The 10,667-nt window shown below is 61.5% G+C and overlaps 1 protein-coding gene across 1 annotated transcript; it reads right to left on the bottom strand.

Annotated features, from left to right (window-relative positions):
- Positions 1 to 910: 910 nt before the first annotated feature.
- Positions 911 to 10,652, bottom strand: LOC102433969 (fatty acid desaturase 2-like; the record flags this gene model as incomplete). The annotated part of the gene is given in 6 exon segments (XM_023749104.1): positions 911 to 1,115; positions 1,239 to 1,436; positions 2,869 to 2,921; positions 2,924 to 2,978; positions 10,391 to 10,435; positions 10,437 to 10,652. Coding segments are annotated over 6 exon segments (772 nt in total), but the record flags the coding sequence as incomplete, so codon positions are not given.
- Positions 10,653 to 10,667: the final 15 nt, after the last annotated feature.

The raw sequence follows: 10,667 nt of genomic DNA on the forward strand, positions 1-10,667 counted from the left end.
CAAGCCGTCCGGAACGGGACCGCACCGGGAACGCCTATCGCGTGGGGAGGGTCCCGGGGGAGAGTGTGGAGTGGGGAGGGTGTGGGGTGGGGAGGGTGTGGGGTGGGGAGGTGGGAGTCTAGGACACAGCCTTCCTTAGGAAGCAGCTGGGTGGGGAGGGCTGTGTGTCAGGGAGACAGCTGGCAGGGACGGATTCCCAAACCCAAGGAGATAGCGCCTATCAAATCAGCCCACGGTCCCTGGCAAGTCCAGCCGGGGTTTCACACACTGGCCGCTGTTTAGAAACGCCTCCCGGTCTGTAGGGCACCGAGAGCGCCCGGCCTCCTGGGTCACCCAGCTCTGCTCCTCGGTCAGCTGCGCACTGGGCTGCGTGCTGTCCCCTTGTCTGCAGACCCCTCTCCACCCCGCGCATCGCGACGGCTCATGGCCAAGGACTCCTCGTAACAACATGACTCAAATCCTCGTAACAACATGACTAAGATGAAGGCAAATGAGAGGAGGACGCCTCCGGGGAGGGAGGGCACATTTCACAGCGGGCGGACAGGCTGTGCCAAGCTGTCTTTGCGTTTCCCCAGAAGAAGAAGGAAGAGCTCGCTGCGTTCAACGGCTCAGATTGCTCCTGTTCATCAAGAGAAACGGTTTCTCTGCCGGCCCCACAGCACAGGGGCTGCTCAGATACGGACCGTCCAGTTGCCGAGTCACAGACCAAGAGGCGAGGGTCTGTCTTCAGGACTAGCGCGGGCTGTGGCTCCAAGGAGACAGGGAGTCCGGCTCCGGAGGGCAGCGGGGGAGCCTCACAGCTGGGGCCTGGTCCCGGGGGAGGGGGGAGCCTCACAGCTGGGGCCTGGTCCCGGGGGAGGGGGGAGCCTCACAGCTGGGGGCCTGGTCCTGGGGGAGGGGGGAGCCTCACAGCTGGGGCCTGGTCCCGGGGGAGGGGGGAGCCTCACAGCTGGGGCCTGGTCTCGGAGCAGCAGCGCTCCACCCACTGCGCATGGAGGGGCCGCGGCATTTACCTTCAAGTGGCCGATGATGAACTTGTGGACGATGTGGTTCCACATGGACTTCTTGTAGACAGAGAGGTGGCCGTAGTCGTGCTGCAGCCAGCCGGCCTGGGCCTGCGGGGAGAGGCCACAGGTGCTTTCCCAGCGGGCACACTCGGGCCTCCGCGGGCCAGGGCCAGGCCTCCAGAGCTGGGGGGGGGGGGGGCTCCAGCGACAGGGGCAGGGGTCACGCCTCACCTGCGAGGTAGCAAGGACAAAGGCCGTGATGACGGTCGGGATCCAGCCGTTGCCGAAGTAGAAGACGGTGAACCAGGCGATGGTCTCCATGGCGATGATGTGAGCCAGGTGGAGGAGGAAGAACAGGTGGTTGCTCTTGAACAGGTTCATGTCCTCGGCCGTCTTCCTCAGGGCCCGGAAGTCCTCGGTGATCTGGGACTGCGGAGCGGGGCGCGGGGAGGCGTCAGTGCACCTGCTGTTGCCGCCACACCCTCGCCACGCGCCCTGCCTGGCCCAGGCCCAGCCCTGGGGGCTGTGTTTTCGTCCCCCCGCCAGTTAAGGGGCAGAGAAAGGAGTCCACTCAAAAGCTTGCGTGTGCACGCCCTGCTCAGAGCAGCAGCGTTCACAACAGGCAGAAGGCGGAGACAAAGCAGACGCCATCGGCGGAGGGATGGAGTCCCTCCCTACAACAGAATGTTCTCCAGCCTCAAAAAGGAAGGGGCCCAGCTGGGCGGCTCAGTGGTTGAGCGTTGACCTGTGAGCCAGGAGGTCACCGTTCAACTCCTGGTCAGGGCACATGCATGCCCAGTGGGGGGCGTGCTGGAGAGGCCGAGCCATGACCCTCTCTCATCACGGGTGTTCCTATCTCCCTCTCCCTCTCCCTTCCTCTCTGAAATCAGTAAACATATTTTTTTTAAAAGGAAGGGAATTCTCATGGGCTCAGTGCGATCCAGCCAGACGCAAACGGACACACACTGGACGGCTCCACTCTCTGAGGCGCCCGGACAGAAGGGAGAGCAGTGCCGGCCACGGCGGGGGCGGGGGATGCTGGTGCTGGGCGAACACAGTGTGCGGGCTCCAAACCCCTGAACTGCACCCGGGAATGGCGACCAGGGCGCACTCCATCTTCTGTCTGCCTGGCCCTGCCCCCCACTTGTCCCGGGTACCCTGCTGGGCCTTGAGGAGGTGGAGGTGGGGGAGACACATGACCAATCCCTGCCCCCCAGGGCTGGGAGGGAGGCAGCAGAGGACCGGTGGGTGAGGGGTGATGGAGGCAGAGCCCGGACAGCTCCCCGAGGAAGTGTGGGCATCCTGGGAGGCAGGGTAGGAGGGGAGGCAGGGAGAGCAGGTGCAGAGGTGTCCACAGGGACTCGCCCAGGGTCCTGGGAAAGGCAGACAGGGGGCTGTGGGCCAGATCTGGGCATCTGTGAGGCAAGTGAAGAATCGGAAGAGTATCTGGGGCGACCATAGTGACGGGGGGAAGGGCGGGAGCTAGAGCAGCAGGTCAGGAAGGGGGCCTGTGGGATCAGCTGCCAGGGGCGGAGGCAGCCTCCTCATCGGCCTCAAGGAGAGGAGGCACAGGCATGGAGGTCAGCGGGAGGTGGGGCTGACTGGAGGACACACGGACAGGAGGGGACCACCCTCTGCCCAGCCCAGGCCCACTGCCCGCAGGTCGAGAGGCTGGGAATGAATTCCTCCACGTGGGGGTCAGCCAGGCTGGGCGGGGGAGGGGCTCCTGCACCCCAAGGGCTGGGCGGTGGCTCCCCCTGGGCTGGCATAAGGCTTCCCTGCCCCACACCAGCACCCTCCACCTGGGGTGGGGTCCCCGTCTCCCCAAAACCCCCCTCCTTCCGTGGTCTGTCTGACTCACATTCTTGCCACGGTCCTGGCTGGGCTCCTCCGGCGCCAGCTCACCGATCAGCAGGGCTTCAAGAACTTGCGCACAAAATCAAGGTCACGGTGGAAGGCATGTAAGGCATCCTGGTGAACAAGGGGTGAGTGGTGAGTGGGGACCCCAACCTCAGCCTGCACCCCTACCCGGGAGGCAGGACTCACCAGCAACCCCGTGTGCCTCCCACGAACTGGCCCCCAAAGCGCCCTCAGGCCTCACCCAGGCAGATCCCTCAGCGCCCGGCTCCCCCCACGGTGCCACCTGGGCCTCTGCCCGGACGAGGGGCCGCTGTGCTCACCAAGGATGTCCCCCTGGGCAGGGCCCTCCAGGGACATGCAGGGAGCGGTCACCGGGCTGGGCAGGGCCGGGGAAGGAAGGACGTGGCCTCGGGCTCCTCTGCTGGGTGCCTGGGACCCCGCAAAGTGGGCCACCCACAACCCCCCACGTGGCCACCAGTGAGAGGAGCAAGGTGGAGCCGGCACAGGGAGGAAAAGGTGCCAGGAGACGACGGGAAACCAGAAGCCAATGCAGACTCGGTACGCGCACGGCTGACGAAAGCTTTTTCATCGTTTGAAAAGGCATAACTTAACCACAGAAGGATTTTGACGGGAGTGGCGGCATTAGGGCTGGCTTTATTTTCATTACTTCCCAGGCTTTCTCGAACACTGCTATGTTGCTTTTACAATGAAAATAGTGTTATGCATTTCAATGTTTTTCTCCATTATACAGTAATAATTGCATAATTTTGGCAAATTTAGAGAAAGGACAGAACCGAGAGGAGAATGCCATCCAATGGGTGGCCACGGCTGCTAGCATGCTAGCATGTTTCCTTCCAGGGTTTTCTACACACGCTGCGCACATTTCATAACTTGGCTCCCGACAAACATAGCATCTGCCGGGGAGACCAGTGCCCCCAGGCCCCCCGATGGGCTGAGTGTGAAGTCCCAGTGGTAACCACAGTCACCCGCATGGCACCAGCCCTGCGGCACTGCCGGGGCAGGAACAAGTCCAGTGACACCACGAGCAACAATCGGGGAAATCAAGGCAGCGAGAAAAAAAGTGAGAGACAGTGTGTCTGTGTGGGTGGTGGTGGTGGTGGATGTCTAGATTAAAAGAGACTCAAAAAGATATAAAAACCGCAATGCTTGCCCTGGCCGGGCAGCTCAGGTGACACATATAAGAAGCAACCAACAAATGCATCAATAAGTGGAACAACAAATTGATGTTTCTCTCAAACCTATATAATAAAAGGCTAATAAGCAAATCGACCAAATGGCGGAATGACCAGTTGCTATGACGTGCACTGACCACCAGGGGACAGACGCTCAGTGCAGGAGCTGCCCCCTAGTGGTCAGTGCCCTCCCATAGGGAGAGCACTGCTTAGCCAGAAGCCGGTCTCATGGCTGGTGAGCACAGCAGCGGTGGTGGGAGCCTCTCCCACCTCTGTGGCAGCACTAAGGATGTCTGACTGCTGGCTTAGGCCCGCTCCCCATGGGCCTAAGCCATCAGTCAGACATCCCCCAAGGGCTCCTGGACTGCAAGAGGGCACAGGCCGGGCTGAGGGAGCCCCCCCCCCCATCCCGTGCACGAATTTTGTGCACCGGGCCTCTAGTAAAATAATAATAATTTTTAAAAAACTGCAATGCAGGGGGGAGAGGGGAGGACCCAGCAGTTACACAAGCCACTTTTTGGGCTGAATGAGAAAATATGAACACGGACAGGATACCTGATCGTATGAAAGAATTATTAACTTTCTTAAATGTGGCAACGGCACTGTGAGTGTGTTAGAGACTGTCCCAGGTCTTAGAAGACGGTGACGAGGCGCACGGCACAACGTATTCTCCTGGGACTCGGCAGAAGGAATCGCACACGCATCGGGAGGGAGAAAGAAAGCCCCTGTGCCCAAAGCTAAATCCGAGAATCTCCTGTTCACTTATTCCTTCAACTTCTCTGTAGGTTTAGAAATTTTCAAATTAAGAAAAATGGGGAGAAACGGGGAAAATGCCGACAAGACATGACCTTGTCGGTTTTCCCTCGCCAACCCACTGGTGTCCCCCCATGGTCATTGCCAGTCTCCTCCCACTTCCCCCGGCACCCCTGGCGCCCAGTCCTGCTGCCTGGTCTTTGTTCTATTTGAGTCTAGAACAGACTCACAAAGCAGCACTGTGTGCAGAGGGAAACGGGCCCGGAGCTTGTAAAAAGGTCTGTGCTCGCCCTGGCTGAACGGCAAAGGGAGGCGGCGGAGATCCGACGACGCACATGTTCAGAGGGGAGCCGGATGCTCTTCCAGGGGCCCCGGGCGGGCGGTGAGGGGGCTGCGGTCCGGTCCGGACCAGCTGTGCCCACTCTGGGCCAGCAGTCCCCCCGAGCCTCAGCCTCCTCTGCAAAGGGGGGCCTCCCAGCTGCTGGTCCCAGGCCCCGGGAAAGGCTTTACCCAGCCGCCCGCCTGCAGTCGCCACCGCCAGCCCACACTTTCTCTGAGACATGCTCACCTTCTCGGGCAGCGATCAAGATCAGAGGCTCTAGTCCCGCTGGCCTGGCTCAGGGGTTGAGCATCGACCTATGAACCAGGAGGTCACAGTTCGATTCCCGGTCGGGGCACATGCCCGGGTTGCCGGCTTGATCCCCAGTGGGGGGCGTGCAGGAGGCAGCCGGTCCATGATTCTCTCTCATCATGGATGTTTCTCTCTCTCCCTCCCTCTCCCTTCCTCTCTGAAATCAATAAAAATATTCTTTTTAAAAAATCACAGGCTCTATTCTGAACAGATGCTCCCCGACTTTCAATAGGTTACGTCCTGAAGTAGAAAGTGCGTTTACTGCACCGAGCCCACCGGTCAGAGCTCAGCCCAGCCCACCCTGCACGTGCTCAGAACACACAGGAGCCCACCGTTGGGCAAAACCACCGAACACAAAGCCCATTTGACAATAAAGCCTCGAGTATCTCGTGCAACTTACGCAATCACTTTCGCAACGTCGGAAAGTCCGAGAGTCCCGTCAAACCATCATCAGTCCCGGACGTCTGTGCTCCCTTCCTTACTGCCTCCCACCAGTAAGCGCTGCGCCAGGAGGGCCAGGCCGCCTCCGTGGCTGCCGCAGCCCCAGGGCCTGCCACAGAACCTCACAGGAGGGCTCACAAGCAAAGGTGGGGACCCAGGACCCCACACTGCGCACCCCTAACCCCAGGAGACCTTCCCACTGCAATCGTGTTCAGACTGCCCCGCCGTTCTGCACAGCCCGGCGGATGCTTCTGGAACGCCAGGACCCTCCCCTCCCCCCTTCCTCGCCGGCGGCTGTGGAGGGCTAGCCACCAAGCCCGGCTTCACGCAACAGCCACCGATCTTTACCAAACTCTGGGACAGGCCCCATTTCAGAGATGAGAAGAGACGGGGAGACGCGCTCCTTGCCCGGCCCCATCCGCGTGGCCTAACGAGAGGTTTCCGAGGTTTCATCAAAAGGCCTCCACCTGCGCTCCCCCTCCTTAGGAGGGTCCCTCTGTGCCCCCCCCTTCCAGTGTCACCGTGGTGCACACACGTGCAGGTTTCCGACAGCCGCTCCGTCCCAGAAGTGCCTGCTGGCGCAAACAGGCGGCCCGAGGGGCAAGACAGGGGCAACCCGAAGTCGGTTTGGGAACAGGAACGGGAACCGGGCTGACAGGGAGAGGAGCCACAGACTTCCCAGAAAAGAGGCCGGCCCAGGTGGAGAAAGGAGCAGCGACAGGCCGACAGGGCAGGGCAGCACCCCCATCCCCCCACCCCCCCCTCCTTGGCCAGGAGGCATGTCAGGGGTAAGGAGGTCAGGCTGCAGGAGGAGGCCAGACCCAGAGCACCGACTCCCAAATGGAAGACGTGTGTGTGTCACACGCCCCGGCCGTCACAGTGTCTGCTCCTGTCATCACCCGCTCCAAGGCCAGCCAACTTCTGCCAGAAGCCATGACCCCTGCCCCAGCCCCCCTCCAGGTCCTGAGCGCCCCGCTCCATGCTGTTTCTGGCTGTGTCCCCCTCCTCTGCAGAGCGATGCTGGTCTCTAATCCAGCTTCATACATCGGGGCACCGAGCAGGGCACGGAGCGTGGGACTCAGAAGTGCGAGAGGAGCCAAGTCCTGGCAGACGGCGCTGCGGGCAGCAGCCCTGGGAACCGGGTCTGGGACACGTGGTGAGAGAGGAGAGGGAGAAGCTGAGCAGGGATGCTGACTTCCTCCCCAGGCAGAGGTGCAGGCGGGGCAGGAAGCCCCTGTCCGTGTCCCCTCCACGGAAGAAGCCACGGAGGCTGGGGGGCAGTGCTGTGTCCCTGCTGATGCGGGAAGGGCAGGGCTACCCAGGAGCAAGCCCCACGCTGGCAGCCTGGGGCTGATGGGGTCACAGTGGCGGGACAGGACTGTGCACCTCTCGAATCTGCCTAAAGAGCCCGGGAACTCTGGGCTGGGCCTGGGGTCTTCCCTCCTCCCGGACCTAGTTGGAGAGCTGAGCTGCCGTCCAGGCACAACCAGGGGAAGAATTTCGATTTCAGTAAATGTCTCTTCCTTCGGTAAAAGTGGGGACACTTAGGCACCCCTTCTTCACACCCCTTCTCCTATGTCCTGAGCCCCCCTCCGTGTGTGCCGGGAACATGGACAGTGACGATCCTTCCCACCTGCGTTCAGGAGTCAGCAATGACCTCACGCACAGCCCACTGGCGCGGTAACCTTCCCAGGTCACAGACCCACGTCACAGACCGGGAGGAAAGTTGCAGGGAAGTGTCCGCCTAGGGCACAGTGATGGCGAACCTTTTGAGCTCGGTGTGTCAGCGTTTTGAAAAACCCTAACTTCACTCTGGTGCCGTGTCACCTATAGAAATTTTTTGATATTTGCAACCGTAGTAAAACAAAGACTTATATTCTTGATATTTATTTTATATATTTAAATGCCATTTAACAAAGAAAAATCAACCAAAAAAATGAGCTCGCGTGTCCCCTCTGACACGCATGTCATAGGTTCGCCATCACTGGCCTAGGAATTCACATCGAGGTGTTCTCCTCTACTGTGACCCCCCCGCCCCGCCCCGCCCCACCCCGCCCCGCCAAAAGGAGGCCCGAGAGCCACCCACTTTCAACCTGTGGCCTTTTCACAAGGACAGAGTAGGCGCAGGTTAAGAGGTAGAACGAGTCCTGACCCCTTCTCTCCCTCTCTGGGTCCTAAGAGGGGACGGGGCAGGAACCCGGCTGGACAAGGGGGGCGGGGGGAGGGAGCTGGTGTGAGAGGCAGAGAATCCCCACTCCAGCCCCAGCAGGAGAGGAAGGAGGGAAAGTGGATTCATTCCTCAGTGACTCATCTTTGCCCCCCGCCCAGCTCTGAGCCTTGGAGACACTGTAGCTGGAGGTTGAGTCCCCAGTGGAGAGAGCTCTGCAGCGGGACTCTGCCATGAAAAGAACAGACACCCTGGGACACGGATGAGGGTTCCTTCTGTCCACAGCAGAGCAAAGGGCAGAGCCCAGCCGGTGTGTGGCTCAGTGTCTGAGCATCGACCTGCAAACCAGAAGGTCACAGTTCGATTCCCAGTCAGGGCACGTGCCCGGGTTGTGGGCTCGATCCCCAGCGTGGGGCATGTAGGAGGCAGCCGATCCACGATTCTCTCTCATCATTGATGTTTCTCTCTCTCTCTCTCTCTCCCTCTCCCTTCCTCTCTCTGAAATCAAATATATATATTTGCGCAGAGCAGAGAGTGCCAGATGACCAGAGGAGAGAGAGCAGAGGTGAAATAAGGGAGGGAGGGGGAGAGGTAGGGAGAGAGGAAGGGAGGGAGGGAGGGAGAGAGGGGGGAGGGGAGGGAGAGAGGAAGGGAGGGAGAGAGGGAGAGGAGGGAGGGAGGGAGGGAGGGAGGGAGGGAGGGAGGGAGAGAGGGAGAGAGGGAGAGAGGGAGGGAGGACTCAGTGATGGCAGGTCCCGGGTTTAGGCCCAGGGGCCGGGAAATCAAACCCAAAACCTTGGTGTATCGGAGTGACACTCTAACGGAGCTACCGGCTGAGTTACTGACCAGGGCTTGAGCCGGTTTTTAACCCTGACGGCAATGAGCAATCAGCGTTGAGTACAGGGCTGACCCCAGGCTCGGATGATGATGAGAGAGGTAACAGGTGGGAATGTGATGTGTGAGCTGTAACAATGAAGCAGCTTTTACCCTGACAGGCCAAGGGTTCTACCTCCCGCAGGAGGCAGGAGGCCCCGATGGCCGGCCGGCCTTCTCTGGGTCATCTTTCCGGGGAAGCGGAGGTGCTGAGTCCTGAGGTCTCTTCTTGGGAAGCGGGGAAACACCCCATTGAGAACCTGACTATCCCCAAAAGGGCTTCCCTGACCTTCAGCCTCCCGAGACCTAACAGTGCATGGAGGGCTGCAGGGGTGCGACCTGTGTGCTGGTCAGTCCCTCCCCAAACTCGCATGGCCCATAACACCGCTCCCCAAACTCTGGGGCAGCAGTCAGCCCACGCCCCAAGGGACAAAGCACCTGCCCAACAGCTTAAAAACAAAACCCTCGGATCCCAAGCGGTTCCTAACCTCTCTCTCCAAGTCCCCTTCCCAGACTTCCCATGGGGGGGTGGGGGGGGGAGAGAATGAATGACTATCCAGTTGGTCACTTCACATATTCAACTCTGTCCCCAGTGAGTGCGTTTCACAGTTCATGCCCTGCAAGTCCGATCGGAGAAGGAAGGAGGCTCCTGGGGCAGGGACTGTGCCAGCCGAGCGCGCAGGGCATTCCTGGCGGGATTTGGAACAGAGGGCCATTGAGTTGAACGCCCCAGAGTAACCTCGAGGCCGCGGGACCTGTTGCCAAGCCCGCCTGGAGCTGCTGAGTCCACGGGGCTCCCCGCGCCTCCCCACCCCGGGCCGTCAGACTCCAGCCCTCTCTCCTTTCTGCCAAGTCCCTACCCTTGCCCCCAAGAAGGCCGATCCCGGCGAGGAGGGTCCTGGGAGTCTGAGCGCGGGAGCAGGAACTCCGGGCCGTCTCTCTGCGGCGGCCATGGCCTCTCCTCGGACCAGACTCCAGGCACAGGCTCTGCAGACCCAGCCGGCGGAGCCTTCCTTCCCCGCCCCGCGGGCCGGAGAGCGAGGCCCGCTCCCGGGTCCTACACCTGGTTCCTTCCCGCAGCGCCCGGGGCGGCCATCTTCCACGCCGGGGCGCCAGAGCTCTAGGGCCCGAGCGCCCTCTTTGGGGCGTCCCTGGTTCCCGAGAACCCCGCGGAAGAAGCGGCCGCGTGGGTGCCAGGGCGCCAGGTAGATCCTGCACGATCTGCACGCTCCGGGCTCCCCCGCGGCGCTGCCGCCCTCCCGGGGTCCCAGTCCGACCCCCACAGCCGGGGCCCCCCTATCCCGCGGGACAAAGATTCGGAGCAGGAGGCGAGCGCCATAGACACACTTTCTTTCCCTCCGGGGCGCCCCAAGCTCCGTGCAGCAGCGGAGGGCTGGCGCCCTGGGACCGTGGCCCCCGACTCCCGCCTTCAGCAGAGAGAGGGGCGGAGGCCCCAGACCCTTACCGTGGCGTCTTCCCCCGCGTAGTGCCCGATGACCCGGTGGCCCCCCCGGGTGCCGGCTGGACCACTTGGTGATGTTGTAGACCTTGCGGGCGATGACCAGCCACTTGTCGGTGCGCAGGTTGTGCTTTCTGAATCTCCTCCCAGCGGAAGGTGGCATCGGCGCCTCGCGATCGGGGGCCCCCTCGCCCTGGTTTCGCCCCCTTCCCCATGGTGCCCCGCAGACCCGAAATGCCCCGCGCACAGCGCCCTCCCCCGCGCCGGTCTGCCCGAGAGTGCG

Source organism: Myotis lucifugus, unplaced genomic scaffold (assembly GCF_000147115.1).
Source record: "Myotis lucifugus unplaced genomic scaffold, Myoluc2.0 scaffold_2866, whole genome shotgun sequence".
Classification (NCBI taxonomy): domain Eukaryota; kingdom Metazoa; phylum Chordata; class Mammalia; order Chiroptera; family Vespertilionidae; genus Myotis; species Myotis lucifugus.